At 41.2% G+C, this 17,299-nt stretch overlaps 2 protein-coding genes across 2 annotated transcripts in view; one reads left to right on the top strand and one right to left on the bottom strand.

The window, feature by feature from the left end:
• LOC112158356 overlaps positions 1–7,079 on the top strand; it is a 16,099-nt gene extending 9,020 nt beyond the window's left edge. Inside the window, exons 4-9 of the mRNA XM_024291663.2 lie at positions 1,163–1,471; positions 1,944–2,237; positions 3,177–3,335; positions 3,711–3,736; positions 4,085–4,168; positions 5,695–7,079. Coding sequence (XP_024147431.2) covers positions 1,163–1,471; positions 1,944–2,237; positions 3,177–3,335; positions 3,711–3,736; positions 4,085–4,168; positions 5,695–5,745 — 923 coding nt within the window. The 3' untranslated portion in view covers positions 5,746–7,079. The remainder of the gene's footprint in view (positions 1–1,162; positions 1,472–1,943; positions 2,238–3,176; positions 3,336–3,710; positions 3,737–4,084; positions 4,169–5,694) is intronic.
• A 4,290-nt stretch (positions 7,080–11,369) lies between these two features.
• Positions 11,370–17,299, bottom strand: part of LOC112158359 (cytochrome P450 2K1) — a 7,859-nt gene continuing 1,929 nt past the window's right edge. Inside the window, exons 2-9 of the mRNA XM_024291667.2 lie at positions 14,644–14,806; positions 14,277–14,426; positions 14,011–14,171; positions 13,735–13,902; positions 12,531–12,672; positions 12,260–12,444; positions 11,949–12,090; positions 11,370–11,881 (exon numbers count right to left, since the gene is read on the bottom strand). Of these exons, the coding sequence (XP_024147435.1) occupies positions 11,694–11,881; positions 11,949–12,090; positions 12,260–12,444; positions 12,531–12,672; positions 13,735–13,902; positions 14,011–14,171; positions 14,277–14,426; positions 14,644–14,806 (1,299 nt within the window). The 3' untranslated portion in view covers positions 11,370–11,693. The remainder of the gene's footprint in view (positions 11,882–11,948; positions 12,091–12,259; positions 12,445–12,530; positions 12,673–13,734; positions 13,903–14,010; positions 14,172–14,276; positions 14,427–14,643; positions 14,807–17,299) is intronic.

Here is a 17,299-nt window from a genome sequence, read left to right as displayed (position 1 = left end):
ATGGCGGTCCGGTTTTTACTGTTCGTCGCCTCCTGGATGTTCGTCGCCGGGGCCGTGGCTTCCAGTTCCTGGTGGATTGGGAGGGCTGCGGCCCTGAGGAGCGCTGTTGGGTGCCTCGTTCCTTCATCGTGGACCCTGCCCTGGTGCGGGATTTTCGCCGCCGGCACCCTGACCGGTTTCGGCCGCCAGGTGGCGTCCCTTGAGGGGGGGGTCCTGTCGGGTTCCTGGTTGCCCTCTCCACGCCCCTGGTTTCCTGCTCACCTGCATCCTATCACGTCATCAGCCTGGAGCCTTCATCTACCCACCATGACCTTCAGTCGCCGTCAGTCCGTCTGCTTCATGTGGTAGAGTATACTGACTCCTACTACGAATTAGGCCACAGTCTATGTGTAGTTTTCGTTGTTACTCAAGCTCATCATCTCTCCGTTGCATCACCAGATGTCACCACCATCCACGGCTCCAAGTTAACCGGCCCAGACTCCAGATCATCGCCATCCACTGCTCCACGCAAACCAGCTCGGACTCCAGAGTACCACCATCCACTGCTCCACGCAAACCAGCTCGGACTCCAGAGTACCACCATCCACTGCTCCACGCAAACCAGCTCGGACTCCAGAGTACCACCATCCAACATACTGCATTAAACTTTTACCTAACTCTTCTCTGTCTCCCGCCTGCTTTTGGGTCCAGGACTCTCACTAACCTAACACGTTCATCCTCCGCCTCATTTATTAAAATAAAAAAACTGATTTTTTTCTCCAAAATCTACAAATAAATGCCATATTATCTCTCTAATTTAATGTAGCATCAATCACAGACTATAAAAAAAGTTAACGTTTATTTTAGACTTTTATTACGCTGGTCCCACAGCTGTACATCTGAGGGGTTCATAAATATTAACACATCTGTTTTAGACTAATGGCATGAGTTAATGTGTTAACTTTCACAGCCCTAGTTTTAATTAAACTGTCTGCTCAGAATCTCAGGTCTCTTTTTTTCCTTTTAACAGTTTAAAACTCTTCTTGGATTTTGGTCAGGAGTGGATGTGTATTCAGAGGCTGATCTATTTTATTTTATTTAATTTCGTCAGTGATTCTCTCAGTGACTGTTGTGTGAAAGATTTATCTTGACTCTGAATTTTTTGTTCTTTTCTCTCCTGCAGGCAAAGGTGGACAAACTGAACATCTCTATCACAGAGTTGGAGATGACGTCGCTTTACATTGTAGAGATAAATCCTCCTCTTCCTCATGCTCTGATGTTAACTGGCTGTACCAGAAAGATCCAAATGCACAATTTAGAACAGAAGTACAGAATGGAAAAGTTGTCCAGAGTTCAGCTGGAGTTTCCAGACTGAGTGTGAGCAGTAACTGCTCTCTGTTCATCAGAAACATCACTGATGAAGATGTTGGTGGATACATCTGTCAGCTCAAGAACAAGAATGATGCTCATCTGGTTCTTAATGCTTTGAGCAGTGAGTATTTTAACTGAAATAATTCTGTGACTACATGAAAGTTAATATTCTGATCTGATCCAAAATAAAATCAAACCATGAAGAGACATGGACATATGTGGATTTTTTAAATTTGAATTTTCTAATCTCAGGAACCTATAATCAACTAAATATGCTAAATATGGATCCTTGCTTTACATACAGTTCAGAGTCAAAACCAATCAACTGATCTCAGACTAGGGGAGATTTTTTTTTTTTTTTTTTTTATCCAGAGCTTTTGTGCTTTTTCAGAAGAAAATCAAGTTTGACCAGACAGACTTGAAAAATCAAACGAATAAAGAGCAGATAAAAGAGTCCTCTGACCTCAAAGTTTAATCTAAAACAAAAAAAAAAAATGGATTTTTTGTTGTTGAAACAAGTGAAAGAACACATCCTATGAAAATGTTTTAACATTTAAAATGATAAAATCTTCGTTTTATTTCATTTCCTTCAGTTTCTTCAGATCCACCAGAAGTTCATCCAAGAGAAAATGGAAGTTTCACATTACTGTGTTCACTGAATAGATATGATAAAAGAATTCCCTGTAAAGAGAACAGCATCATCTGGAGGGATGAGAGAGGATCTCATCTGATTGGTGAAGGTGTTTGGTTTGAGTTTAGAGGACAAACAAACTGTGTTTCTGTTCTGACTGTGAAACATCAGAGTGGAAACAACAAAAGATTCACCTGCAGGTTTTTAGAGGACAACAAAGTGAAGATAAAGGCTGTATACAGTCTAAACGTTTCAGGTAAAACTGTTTGGTTTTTGTTTGTATTAATGAATGACACAATTAACTTTTATCATGCCTGTCTGATATTTTTGCTGCACAATTGGAATAGATAATATGGAATAAAAAGTCTGATTTTGGCACGCCTTCTGTCACAAATGCAATTTCATAAGTTATCTAAATTAACTTAAATATTCTTACATTTCAAGTTTGATTCTGTCACAAATATGTTTGTAGAAATTAGACAGTAGCCTGGAAAAACTTTAGCTCTACTTTTTGATTTTTTGCAGAAACCCCCTTTTCATATTTTGGCTCTAACTGTATACATTTAGATTTTACTTCCGTACTGAATATTAGTTGTTAAAAAAAAAAAAAAAAAAGGTATCTTTTGTCCTTTGCGGGGCATGGAATACAGAGAGCTCGTACAGCAAAAATGTTCATGCAATGTTTGACTGGTGGGAGAGAACCCTTTAACAACCCTTTAACAACACATAAAGGTAAAGTGAGGGTGACGTAGTGAGATGCAGGTGAGATGTAATGGTTTTGGACTGTAAGTGCTGTTCTTGTGATAAGCGCAGCCTTAGAAATGAGTTAAGACGTCAATCAGAATGTAGTTTAAGTGAGCGATCTAAGGGCACTTGGTTGGGTATTACCTGCATAACTAGTGCATGCATAATGGAATTTGGTCTTCAGCTTCATTTATTGAATCATTGAGGTTACTGTCTTTCTACTTGACTTGTTCTATGAAATTTAACTTCATCTCATATTTATTTGTCTTATTCAGGGCATTTGCTAAATGTTTTTTAAACCATTATAGTACATCAAAAACCTGTGTTGTTCTTTGTTCAGAAGAATTAATGTCAACTTTTTATTAAAAAAGAATTGATACATTTCCCTCCACTGAAGCCAATGTATGAATACAATTAATAATACAAGTTTACATCATATTTTTTATCATAGATCCTACTCAGAGCAACCCTGTCATCAACCCTGCCATCAACCCTGTCGTCATCATTGGAGCTGTGGTCGGTGTGGTGTTGGTGCTGCTGGTCATCTTCGCTGTTCTTCTCTTCAGAACCAAGAGAGCCAAAACCACCAAAGATCATAACGGAGGAAAAGGTTGCATTTTACCAGTTATGATTAAGATGAGGTTTTGATGAAGAAAGCAGAACACTCAAAATAGTTGACTTGTGAAGAAATGCTGGTAGCTTTTAACCACAGGATGTGAAGTTCCTCTTTCTTCTAAAACCAGTCAAAGCTCTCTTGCTTGCTCGTTTGTCACGTGACATGATCGTGTGAAGTGCTATTTTTCTATTTTTTTTTTATTATTATTAAAAACATTAAGATCTGCATCTTCCATTGTTTGTATTTTCATAAAGTTGCAACTCCATTAAAAGACAACTCTTGGTATTGACTGCATAGTTTAAAAGAAAGAGCACGAATAATTTTTAAGGATGTCAGTTTGTTCCTAAAATCTTTTTTTTTTCATTTCAGAATTTCAAATGCCAACATATCAAAATGTGAGTATCTCCAGAAAAGCTGATGTTTATTAACAAAATAAATGAAGCTATTTATAAAAAAAAAATATTAATAGTAGTTCTAAAAGTGTACTTTGAATGATGTAACATATAATTTATTGTCTGTTACAACCATTGCTTTTATGCCAGAGTGTTAAAAGATGGACAACTTTATTTTGAAAATATCAAATGCAGCATCTGACTCATGGCAGCGGAGTGACATTTATTTTCTTTAAAATTATTAGCAAAGTCAAAAATATCATCTGCATATAACATACTGATCGTGCAGTTATGAAGCTACAGAGTTTAATTGATGTTCATTTAAAAAAAATCTTTGTGTTTTGTTCTCAGAATGAGCCAGATAGTGGGCCGGAGAGTGAACTGACTTATGCTGCGGTCAACCATTCCAGATCAAAGGCTACCTCCAAGATTACAGTACGTACTTTAGTCTTGTTCACCAAAAGTGAACCAGAGTTTGTTTCCCCCGATAATCCGGAACAAAGCTTCAGTTTGAACATGCACAACCGGACCCTGGTCCTGGACCAAGAACTGCTCTCTGACCCATTTATCGAGGTGCTCTCAGTTTGTTTCCAATCGGACTGAACTTTGGTTTGCTCTGAAATTCCTCAGTCTCAATACAATCTGCGCTTTGACCGGAACAACAGAACCAAAATGGCCACTGTAGCTGGTCGTTAGCAGACAAACATGGAGCAGAGAGAGTGGAGGTTTTTGATATGGGCAACATAGGCAGTCGCCCAGGGCGGCATTTTCAAGGAGGTGGCACAGACTACGGTTAAAAAAATATTTGGGTATCTCTTTTATGTAATATCAATAGTGGGGCGCGCCTGTTCTCGTTGTCTAAAGATGAATTTAAAGTTCAAATAGCGCCCTCCGCTGCACCATATGCAAACTGATGCCCTCACTTCACTATAGTACACTAGGGCTGTCACAATTAGTCGCAACTACGTCGACGATTATAATGGTCGACAACTAATTGGCAAGTCGACATGTCGTTTTTAGGGCACGATTGGCGTGGCTCGCTTAGTGCGACATCGGTGCTAGAACCGTCACTGAGCAGAGATGCAACATCAGCTCATTAAAACAACTTTTAACAAGATACACATTGCTTCTCACATTGTTTTCCCACCAACTTATATATATCACAAACACTTATCACTGTACTTCGTAGCCTCAACGTCACCAGTAACTGCCTAAACTAAACCTAGTCTTCATACAGACGTTCAACATTGGTTGGTGAAATAAAAAGTTAACAATCAAGTGAACAATCCTGACAAGGATTTGAAAACTGCAGCACATACATTTTTCTCATTTTGCTTTGACCCGCCAGCGTACCCCGTAATGTATGGCAAAAAACTGAAGAGATCTTGAGCGAATCATGAGATGACCAGTTGTGTCTTGAGGCTCATTGAAAATGGAATGTATGGTTGTTGTATGTGTGGGAAGTGTATTGTGCTTGTAAGAATAATGAAAGTTGCACTAATGACGTAGGGTGGGTGTTGTCATATGGCGCCCTTACTTTACACTCTAGTTCTTAGTAAAGCATTGGCCATGACTGCTCTTGTGTCTAGATATAGTATGTGACCTTGCTATCTCAAGTGGGTCATCAAGTTCACCCGCTGTTCACCCACAGACTGCCTGTTTCTAGGGCAGCTGTGACTAAGCTTTGCATTCAACAGAAGGTCTCAGACAGTAGTATGACATCAAGCTTCAAGAACAGTTCTGATGGTTATGGGTTTGGGCAGCAGAGCCTCCATCAGTGTGTAAATGTGTGTGTGCATGGGTGAATGGGACTGCAACTGTAAAGCACTTTGGCCCCTCTAAGAAGGTCGTAAAGCAGTGTATAAATATACACCATTTACCATTTGCGTCTTATGGTTGTGACAGTAATTTCCATGAATTATGGGTGGAGAATGAGAACTCTTTTTTTGTTTGTGTTCCAGATAAAGGAGGAAGAAGGTGAGGTGACCTATTCTACCGTTAAAAGGAATTGAGGGATGCCCGAGGTCTCCGCAGCGATGGCCTTTCAGCAGGACGTCTGTCCAGCTGGTGATGAGGATGCGGACAGCCCATCTGTTTACAGTTTCTTTTACTGTTTTTCAAACAACATACAGAACCAAAAACTTAATTAATTAACAGTTTTATTACTTTTTCTAACTGTGTCTTGTTCCTTATCATGTTGTTTTATCAGTTTTCTAATATCAAACCATTCCCAAATTCATTGAGTTCTTAAAACAATAATGTGTGCAAATATGTTTCCGATAAAGGCTTAAGAATGTTACATTATATAATATAACAACTTAAAATAACAACATCTTTATCCAGTCATGTCTTTAAGTCTTGCTAAGTGGACGTGGAAATCAACCGCCAAATTAGTATATTAATGTACATATATTAATACATAAAAAAACAATTATTATTGGTCTCTAAGTCTGTAAAGTAAAATGTGAATAATTTTTATTTAATTGTTTGTTTAAAGGCAAAATATTTATGTAGCCTTAAAAGCTATGTCCATTTAATTTATATATATTTTTTTATTCAGTCGTTTCTTTTCTTTGTTTCTAACACAACAATTTAAAATAGTAATTTACCAAAAAAAAATGGTCAGCTATAGTGATAAATCTGTCCCTTCCATGTTCTTCTTCCCCTTTCGGGTCATCCCATTTGGAGATGCCACAGTGAAACCAACACTCAACGTTTCTCAGCAGGGATTTGGCACCAAGTCTTTTTTCTTATGTTAAACTAAGTAATTTTACCACAAATATATTTATAAATGTATTCTAAAAAGCATTGTCAAACAAACGTTTCAAAAGAGCAAAAATCTCCCTGGTATGATTACACAAAAAAAAGAAGAACAGAAAACATGACTAAACCACCATGAGAAGGTTAAAAAAGAGAGACAGACAACCCACTCTGCTGGATGCTGTGCTGCCTCCATGTGGTCTGATAGGAAAACCACAAGTTCAAAAAGTCTATTACTGTAAGCAGACTCTCCTTCAAGGAACAAATTAAAATTAGGGAAGCAAAGAATTTTATTAATGTACGTATATATTGTATAAGTGGTATTTTTTTTTTTTTATGTTTTTTTTTTTTTGCTTAAAAGACCTAACAAGCAATGATATTTATGGAAATCAGTCTGCAAAGTAAAACATTTTATTTTATCTAAATGCCAAATATCCATTTGAATTAGAAAAATAATAAAGTACCGTTTTGATGCATGTAACCTAAGTATGTAATATATACATTTATCTTATTATGGCTTATATACAAGCTGTCAGAAAGCACAAATACTTCTGTAATAATTTCTTCATTAATAAAAAAAAAATCATTAGATAAAATATTTTGTGGAATTTTTTTTCTCTTTAGCAAATAATGTTTCAACATTTCTATGGGCTTCACATGACTCACTAATTTTTGTTCTCTTTAAGTTTTTAGGGAGAAAAATGAAAGAAAATGACAAAAAAAGAGGGAAGATAGAAAACTGATGAAATTGTCCAGTCACTTTAACTGCCTTGAGTGAGTTGAATCCACTGCAGACTGTTTTGTCAAAGTCAAAGTCAAAGTCAACTTTATTGTCAATCCTTCATATGTGCTGACATACAAAGAATTGAAATTCCGTTTCCTGCTCTCCCAGAAAAGACAATTTACAACATGAACCAATAAAAATATAGAGAAGGCATAAAAATATAGAGAAGGCATAAAAATATAGAGAAGGCTTAAAAATATAGAAAAGGCAATAAATTTAAATTTACAAATGTAAATGTACAAATGTACAATAGATGGGGGGTTCAAAGTGACAAGTAGTGCAGGCATTATTGTTCATGTGGGTTTCCGAGCGTTGTTCATGTCGGGGGGGGAGCCAGGTGGAGGATAGGTGGTTGGGGAGTTTGGGAGGAGTTCAGCATCCTGACAGCCTGATGAATGAAGCTGTTCCTGAGTCTGGTGGTGCGGGAGCGGAGGCTCCTGTACCTCCTCCCTGAGGGCAGGAGGCTGAACAGGTTGTGTGAAGGGTGGTGAACATCCCTGACAATTGTCAGCGCTTTACGGGTGAGGCGGGTGGTGTATAAGTCCTGCAGGGAGGGTAGTGGTGCTCCGATGGTTTTGCTGGCTGTTTTCACTATGCGCTGCAGGGCTCTTTTGTTGTAGTCCGTGCAGCTGCCGCCCCACACAGTGATGCAGCTGGAGATGATGCTCTCGATGGTTCCTCTGTAGAACATGGTCATGATGGATGGTGAAGCTCTTGACCTTTTCAGCTTCCGCAGGAAGTAGAGGCGCTGCTGGGCTTTCTTTGCCAGTGATGTGGTGTTGGCGGTCCAGGACAGGTCCTCACTGATGTGCAGCCCGAGGAACTTGGTGCTCGTCACTCTCTCCACTGCAGTGCCGTCAATGATCAGTGGCAGGTGTTGAGTGTGGCCCCTCTGGAAGTCGACAACAATCTCCTTGGTCTTGCTGACATTTAGCTGGAGGTTATTGTCTCTGCACCATGTTGTCAGCAGGTCTACTTCCTTCCTGTAGTGGGTCTCATCGCCCTTGGTAATGAGACCCACCAGAGTTGTGTCGTCCGCGAACTTCACCAGGTGGTTGGTGTTGTGGGTTGTTGCGCAGTCATGTGTCAGCAGGGTGAAGAGCAGCGGGCTGAGCACACAGCCTTGGGGAGCCCCGGTGCTCAGAGTGATGGAGCTTGAGGTGTTGTTGCCGACACGTACCGTTTGTGGTCTTCGGCTGAGGAAGTCTAGCAGCCAGTTGCAGATGGGGGCGGTGAAACCCAGCTTGTACAGTTTGGAGATGAGTTGTTGGGGTATTATGGTATTGAATGCCGAACTGAAGTCTATGAACAGCATTCTCACATATGAGTCCTTTTTGTCCAGGTGGGTGAGGGCTGGGTGGAGAGCAGAACAGATCGCATCCTCTGTTGATCGTTTGGGTCGGTATGCGAACTGAAAGGGGTCCAGAGTGGGGGGGAGTGTGGACTTGATGTGTGCCATGACGAGCCGTTCAAAGCACTTCATGATGATGGGGGTTAGTGCTACAGGGCGGTAGTCATTGAAGCAGGATGGTGATGGTTTCTTCGGCACCGGTATGATGGTGGTGGCTTTGAAGCATGATGGGACGATGGCTTGCTCCAGGGAGATATTGAAGATGTCTGTGAAGACGTCCTTTAGCCCCTCTGCGCAGTCCTTCAGCACACGGCCTGGGATGTTGTCTGGGCCTGCAGCTTTGCGTGGATTGATGGAGGTGAGTGTCCTCTTCACGCTGGCAGCTGTCAGGTACAGGGGCTGGTCGTGCGGGGAGGGTGGCGTTTTCTGCGGGTGGGTGCTATTCAGTGCTTCGAAACGAGAAAAGAAGCCATTCAGGTCGTTGAGGAGGGGGGTGTTGCTCTCACAGCTCTGTGGCGCAGGCTTGTAGTCTGTGATGGCCTGGATGCCCTGCCACAGGCTCCGTGCATCTCTGCTGTCATTAAAGTGGGAGGATATTTTGTGCGTGTAGTCCTTTTTTGCTTGTTTGATGCCCCGGGACAGGTTGGCTCTTGCTGTTCTTAGCCCTGCTTCGTCTCCTGCTCTGAAGGCCCGGTCTCTGGCCCTCAACAGCCTGTTGACGTCCCCTGTCAACCATGGCTTCCGGTTAGCCCGAGTGACGACGCTTTTTTTGTGCGTCACGTCGTCGATGCACTTGGTGATGTAGGAGGTCACCGTGTTTGTGTACTCCTCAATGTCTGTGACGTTGTTGTTGGTGGCCGCTTGTTTAAACATGTCCCAGTCTGTTGTTTCAAAGCAGTCCTGAAGGGCAGAGGATGCTCCCTCTGGCCATACCCTCACATCCTTCCATCCTTTTGCGACTTTCACCTTTTGTCTGTATGCAGGTATTAGCATAATGCTGATGTGGTCTGATGATCCGATGTGGGGGAGGGGGGTCGCTTTGTAGGCTGATTTGTGAGGGGTGTAAACAAGATCCAGAGTGTTGTTCTCTCTTGTTGGAAAAGGTACATGTTGATGGAATTTTGGAAGGACTGTTTTGAGATCGGCGTGATTAAAATCCCCGGCGAGAATGACGAAGCCATCTGGATGTGCCGTCTGTTGTACCGCGACGGCATGGTACAGTTCATTCAGCGCCGCGATCCTATTGCTGTTGTTGGTGGTTGGAGGGATGTAAACTGCCACTAATAAAATCACAGTAAACTCCCTCGGCAGGTAGAAAGGACGGCACTTTAGGATCATGAACTCCGCCCGCGGGGAACAGTGTTTGTTTACCACCTTAGCGTCTCGGCACCACGCGTCACGAATGTAAACACAGACTCCGCCGCCGCGAGTTTTCCCTCCGTCTACGATGGCTCTGTCCGCCCGATAGCATGTAAGTTGCTCGAGTTGTATAGCAGAGTCGGGAGTGTTGTTGTTTAGCCATGTTTCCGTGAAAATAAAAGCACAGCAGTTACTCACTGTCCGGTTCGATGACTGGAGTAATCGAACGTCATCCAGCTTATTGTCCAGGGACCTCACGTTAGCTAGAAGTATAGACGGAATGGCTGGGCGAGTTGGGTTAGCTGCCAGCCTGGCTCGGATGCCTCCGCGTTGTCCCCTCTTCCTTCTTCGCGCGCACCGTTTTCGGTGCGTCTTTCCTGGGGTGGGCGCAGCTGGCGGGTCCTGTGCAGCAGTTGCTGGCTTGCGTAGTAATCCCAGCTCTTCCAGTATTTCTGATTTTGTGCCCAAAAAGTCGCATATTTTGCTATTTCTAATATCCAACAATTCTCATCGACTGTACTTATGGTCCGATGTAGGATGGTGGGGGATAAGTTCAGAAAAACACATCTTAAGTAACAAAAAAGTAACGAAAACACACAATTGGGAGAGCGAGGGGGGCCGCTGCGACTGCTCGCGCCGCCGTCTTTGTAATAGACTGTTCAATGCTGTAATGCTTTAAGCAGGTTGCTGAGGGTAAATGAGGTGATTAAATACCTTTCATGAAATTTCTCTGCAAACTAAACCTCAGGTTAAAAATATAACTTTTTATTAAATAGTAATACAATGCATTCAAAATAATTGAAATGGTCTCTTGTGCGGTGACCTTTGGCAAAAGTAGTCTATTTAAATACACAACAAGCATACTTAATCTATTCTAAAAGTAAATAAAAATATATATTTGGTATACTGTACAACCTACTATACATATTCATGGTACGTAGTAGACTTGCTATACTTATACTCAAGTTTACTTGATAAAATAAAAGTCGGTGGCCACGTCAAACGTCAAATGACATGTTTGATTGACAGCTTCTCTCTAGCCTCCTTTCAGTGGAAAGGGTGTGGCCTTCTAATACGCTCACTCCTAATAGGAGAAATATTGACCCCTACCAACACGGACCAATCATGACTTACTAAGCCTATCATGGAAAAATGGCGGCTAAATTTACTTTCTTTGGTTGGAAGCAGAAGCGAATTCTATGGTTAAAGTGACTCTTACGCAGTCAATGGACTGTAGCCATCTTGTTTGGATATGATGTCCTTCTTTCTGACTTTTTACAGTTTTGTCAGGGTCTCCGAATTTACTATTACAAAATTCCAGTTTGCTGGAAATTGTGGTGGAAACTTGTTTGAAATAAGGAAATGTTTGTCAAGCAGTTTTGAGAGTATTTATTCAACAGAGTAAAAAAAAGATACAAAGATACTGGAAAGATGCACAGAGAAAGCCGGCAGATTCTCTGCCGTCCTTCAGCTTTTTAAGCAGTAGCATAAAAAAAGCTCTGTTACTGGGCAGATGATGATGCCATGAACACAGTAGACAAAAATGTTCTACCACCATAGTCTAAAAAGTCAGTATTCTGACAAAGAATAAACTAAATCTTGTGATTCCCGAGCTACATAGAGCTGCACACAAAGGTCAGAGGTTGGTGAAATATAAAGTCAAAGAACGAAACATAAAATGCATAAATTCCATCTAAAATGTCCCATTACTTTAGTGAAACCAAACACAGTTTATGTGGTTGAGGACTGAGAGTGCCTCCTGGAAGTGGAGTCAGGTCTAGTTCTTCCTCTGAAACTCCAGGAGGAGGAGTTATTCGAAAGTGTTGGAGGAGGGTGGAGAAGAACAGGAAGAGCTCCATCCTAGCCAGACCCTCTCCAAGACAAAGCCTCCGCCCTACAAGATACTGATTGTCAGCTGATGCTCATAAAACTCAATGACCTGAAACAAATCGTTCACAAACCTGCTGAAAAGGGCATGAAGGCGTCACGCTTGAGGAACTTTCCATCTTTGCTAAGGAAGTGGGCAGGATAGAAGATGTTTGGCTTCTCCCACTCATTCTCGTCATGAAGAACAGATGTCAAGACTGGTATCACTGTTGTGCCCTATAGAGACAAACCCATCATAGAGTGAATTGCCTTGTGATGGACTATTTGATCATTCAAAAGTAGATCCTGTTGGCATACTGCACTACTATTGGCAAGAAACAATAGATGGATGGATGTTTTGTGGAGCACAATTTATCTACTTTAACACAAGAAGTACTAGACAAACCTTTTCAATGAAATAGCCCTTAAAGGTGACGTCTTGGCTTGTTCTGTGTAGAAGGGACAAAGGTATAATGTTGGCCTTTCTCTGCGTCTCATGGATGACGGCATCTGTGAAAGGCAGGTTCTTTCTGTCCTCAACCTTAACTTGACGGCCTTCCATCACTCTGTTCAGCTCCTCCTGAACCTGGTCTGGAATATTTACCAGAAAAATGAGAAACAAGGGCAAATTAGGAATCACTATCATAAAGGTTACAAACTTGTGGAGTCCTTCTCACCTTGTATTTTTGGATACTTTGCCATAAAGAGAAGAGCCCATCTCAGTGTGGCTGCTGTCGTTTCAGTTCCAGCAGTAAACAGGTTCATAATAGTCACCAAAATGTTTGCATTGTGAAAGTGGCTGTGCGGATCTTCCGCTTCCTGCAGATGAAGATCAAGTTTTTGGTGATGCATGTAAGATGTATTAGTGAGCTCTCTCAGTGGACTATAGCCAGATCCGAATCCATCCCCTCCGGCTTCTCCTCACCTCTCCAATAGTAGGGACATTTGAAGCTTTATTGGCACCCAGAATTGTTTTGTTTTTTTTAAGGGAAAGGTGTAGGGATTTAGGACTATGTATCCCTTCGCCGCTCGGGTAATCTGCGCACAGGTTTCATTTCTTGAAAAAAACTGACGTTATGTATTTTCTGAGCACTGGCAGCTAAGGTGACTATTGATGAGGTCATCAAGGGTTAGTAATGTTAGAATTTGAAGGCACTACTTTTCCATAATTCTCCGTTTGGAGGGCCAGATGTAGGGGTAGGGAGAGACCGTAGGGTAAGGAATTAGAATTTGGATTTGGCCTATCTTTTTTGTGTTATTGGTGTATTTTTTCATGTCGTAGTCAGCTCCATTCTTTGACTTTTCTTAGCAACCATTTGTTATTCTGGAATCAAGCTATTTGAAGTATATAATATATATATTTACAAAAATATAATGGTGAGTCTCTACAACAAAAGCATACACTTGCACACCCTTTTGTCCTTTTTTGGCTTCCATGACTTTCTATTGTCATGACAGGTGTTTACAGTAGTCCTTCGTTTCTTGCTGTTTTGTCATTTTGCTTCAAAGCGACAGACAAATATAGGTTTCAGCCCTAGAAGCCCATTTTACAATTACTCAAATCATTCTTCCCTATTCGTCCATTTTGAGAAATTCCATTGATCTGTGATTTCAAATCCAGGCAAGAGAGTTTAAAAGCAGGCCTTCAAATGGTTCTGCAGAGGCGAGTCATTTTTTGTTAAGATATTTTTAAAGAATCATTAAATAAAGCCAGTAAAACATGCTATATTTTCAAATCTGAAAACAGTCTTTAATACAAAAGCATTAGAAACAGGTCAAAATAGTATTGTCCTAATTAACCAATATGTACCTAACATTCTATTAAAGTTTTATCCATGTTTACATCCTCAATCATCACATTACAAGATAGATTTATTTTACCTCTTGCTGGCGCAGCTGAAAGGCATCTGCAATAGATTTGCATGCGTGTGGAGTGAAGGTCTCCTTCAGCAACTTCAAGTGATATTTTTTATTGGCAATGAATATTTGATTAATTTGTTTACTGGCAGACAGGAACAGTTTGCCCATCCTTGGAAACAGGTTGTGCAACTGTAATAAACACAAGAAAAACATTAATAGCTTTAATTACTGACTCTCCAGAAGGAGTTATGTATCGTCAAGTCTTGCAGCTGTGGTTGTAAAGCAGGAATATCATACCTGTACACCAGGCGAGCCAAGAAGCTGAATTCCTTTCATCGTTCGGCTCAAAATGGTTCTAAACTCTGGATCATCATATTCAAAATGTGTGCCGTAGACCATGGAACAGATCACGTTACACACAGCAGAGTTTATGATCAAGGTTGAATCAAAAGCTTCGCCTATATTTAAAAAAAAAAAAAAAATTCATATCATTACCCGTTTACAAGCCCACACCTAGAGCTGTTTAATCCTGGCCCTTAAGACCTATTATTCTGCTTGATTACCTTGGAACTTGCTGATTTCCTTCATAAGAGATTGACATTCCATGAGGATTTTGTCCTCACATGCTCTTTTGCCCATTCCAAAATCCCGGAGATTTGACAAAGCAAAGCGCCTCATTTCTCTCCAGGAGTCTCCGTTTGCCCAAGCAACACCTTATTACATCACACCAGCACAGCACAACAACGTGAACAGGCTCTTGTTAATGCTAATGATGACATTTCAGAGTACAAATGCACAAAAAAGTGAAATATTTTCAAGGTCAATAAAGAATAAAATTCAATGGCAAACCTACACTAGAGTCATTGTATCTTTTAAATCTCCTCTCTTTCTCCAAAACACATTACTGCTTTGATTATAAAATGTTCTCACCATAATCTAAGTGTGCTTCCTTCGCCACTGTTGGTGCTTCCCGCTCCCCAAATTCTTCGGCGTAGTTAACCAATGCCTCCTTTATCGTCTTGTACCCCGTCAGGACCACTGTTTTTCTAGGGCCCATGTAAACAGTGAACACAGACCCATAGGTCTTGGCAAACTAAGGAAAAAAATTATAATTCTTATAAACAGTCAAAAACACACAAATATTTGTACGAAGAACTCACATGTTGATCAATCAACTCCATTTCGTTTAGAAATTTATATTCAAGGTTTTTCTTATACCACAAAAGAATTCTGGAAACATCAACCCAAATATTGAGAAAAATAATTTTGTGCCATCTGTATGATTTTTCTTTTAAGATTTCTGCCTACTTGTGTTCTGCTTCTTTACACAATAGTCAAACAGCTTCCCCCATGTAATTTGTCCAGTACAATTTGCCAAATTTACATAAATCTTAGACCACGATCAGATCTTTTTTCATTCTGTCACACTGGACTTATTTTTCTATGAAGATTTGTACTATGAGAACTTAAACATGAGAGAAAAGTGTGAAAGTGTTAAGGTCGGTCTGAGAAAAGCTTATTAGTGAGCGGTTTAAGAGCTTCAAAACATCTATTTTAACATCAAAGTTGACTACTTTGTAGTTTTTACAACATTAAAGTCTTAAGTAAAAGGTCTTCAATGCAGACCCATGCAGAGAGACAGATTCTTCTACAGCAGCAGACATTGCCTGGGGCAGGTGGGGGTGGATTATGTTTTGAAAGAGAGGATACAGTGTTGGCAAAAAAAACTAAAAAATACATAGGCTCTAGGGCTACCTGAAACAAAACAGTCAAGCAACACATGACAGTATTATTACAGTCTTCTCACGTCAGACTCCATTTTCACCCACTGAAGTGAAAAAATTAGGATTCTTCTAGACCAGGGGACTCAAACTCACGGCCCGTGGGCCATCTGTGGCCCCCGGGATGATAATTTGCGGCCTGCGTCTTCATATGAAAGATTAATGTTAGTGCGGCCCACAAGGCTGATATGAATGACAGTTGCTGTGTGCAGAGCTGATCGAACCAATCGCGTTGAGGTATATAACTCTGGAGGGCGGGACATCAGCAGGCTGTCCGGTGTGTCACTCTCTCATTCTTTCATTCCTCCAATCAGCTGGGCGGAGGAGGAGCCATGAATTTGCATGACAAATTCGCCTGCCCCACGCAGGGAATTTGCTGCTCGCGGCTTGTCAAAAAAATGTGTTTCTGTTGCCGCGCCACGTGTAGGAGGAGCTACCAGCTCCGTCTGTGGATGTCTCTCTCAGAATGAATACACATACGATGTCGAGGAATACGTTTTTTTTGCTGTGCTGGCTGTTCCTATTGAATCAGAGCCCCCTAAGCTTCAAGCCGCAAACCTGTAGCCCGCCCCGCGCGGCGATCCACTGCACCTGCCTGCCAACCATGTGATCCTGAGTTTGGCTCACACCTGCGCGCGTGTGTCTGTGAATTTTAAAGTCCACACACCGGCTGTGTCGGCGCGCATTCCAGTCCATGTAAACGCGAGTAGAAGTCTGATATTCTGTTACGCGCGTTTGAATAGAACCTCCATGGAAAGCAGCCCCTGAAAGCGCTGATGCAGCCGGCGCTCACGAGCACCCCACACCTCCAATGAATGGAAGACACAGATCAGATTTAATTACTGTGAGGAGTTCTACAAAAATCTACAATAAATGAAATCCTTCAGAGATTTTCTCGTACCGGGGTTTCTCTCTCACTCTGAAGGAGGAGCTGGTAATACAGACATTTGAAACTCAATAAAAATAGTTTTCTCTAGTCAGTCAGTCAGTATGTGGTTTCTTCAGTCATCTGTATCTGCTGTACGGTCATTATTATTCTATTTATTTATTTATTGCTGATTTATTTATATATATTTTTTTATTATATTTTTTAATATATTTATTTATTTAATTCATTATTTTGTGTTAGAAATAAAGATATTTCAGAACATTGGAATGTTATATCAGCGCTTTTATTGTGGAAATCCTGATGTGGCCCAGCCCCACCCAGACTCTGTCTCCAGCGGCCCCCAGATAAATTGAGTTTGAGACCCCTGCTCTAGGGCATCATGCCCTGTGCAATGATTACATAATAATTTTTGGCTCTGGCAGACTTTGTTTTCCATCTGCCAGTCGGGTCAATGTCTGATGGAACGGGGTTGGGAATTTTACAGTATGCTGCACGATAAAGACCAGAAGTTAACATGTGTGTAAAGAACTGGTCAGTTCATGGTCAGTTCTGCTGTGTGAATGGTGTACCACAGTAAAGCCCAAAATGTTGTAGCCCCTTTGGACATGTCACCTTTTATTCAACTGGTTACTCTTCAATCAAACCATCCTTTCTCTCTAACAACGATATGTACTTCACCACCCTGAAATAAATGGTTTGTGCCCCTGAAGTGAATGTGCACTGAAGAGTCTGGTCCAGAACTGACTGGATTCTGCAGTTACACCTTCACCTTTAGTCCAGAGGTCTGCAACCTGCGGCTCCAGAGCCACATGTGGCTCTTTTATCTCTCTATGGCGGCTCTCTGGCTGAAGAAAAATACAATATTAGTAATTTTTAAAAAAAGTGAAGTTTAGCTTCTATTTTAGCCACATGCTAA

This window comes from Oryzias melastigma, linkage group LG24 (genome assembly GCF_002922805.2).
Source record: "Oryzias melastigma strain HK-1 linkage group LG24, ASM292280v2, whole genome shotgun sequence".
Taxonomy (NCBI): domain Eukaryota; kingdom Metazoa; phylum Chordata; class Actinopteri; order Beloniformes; family Adrianichthyidae; genus Oryzias; species Oryzias melastigma.
Note: the sequence above shows the minus strand (reverse complement) of the source record. Positions and strands in the feature narration are given on the sequence as shown.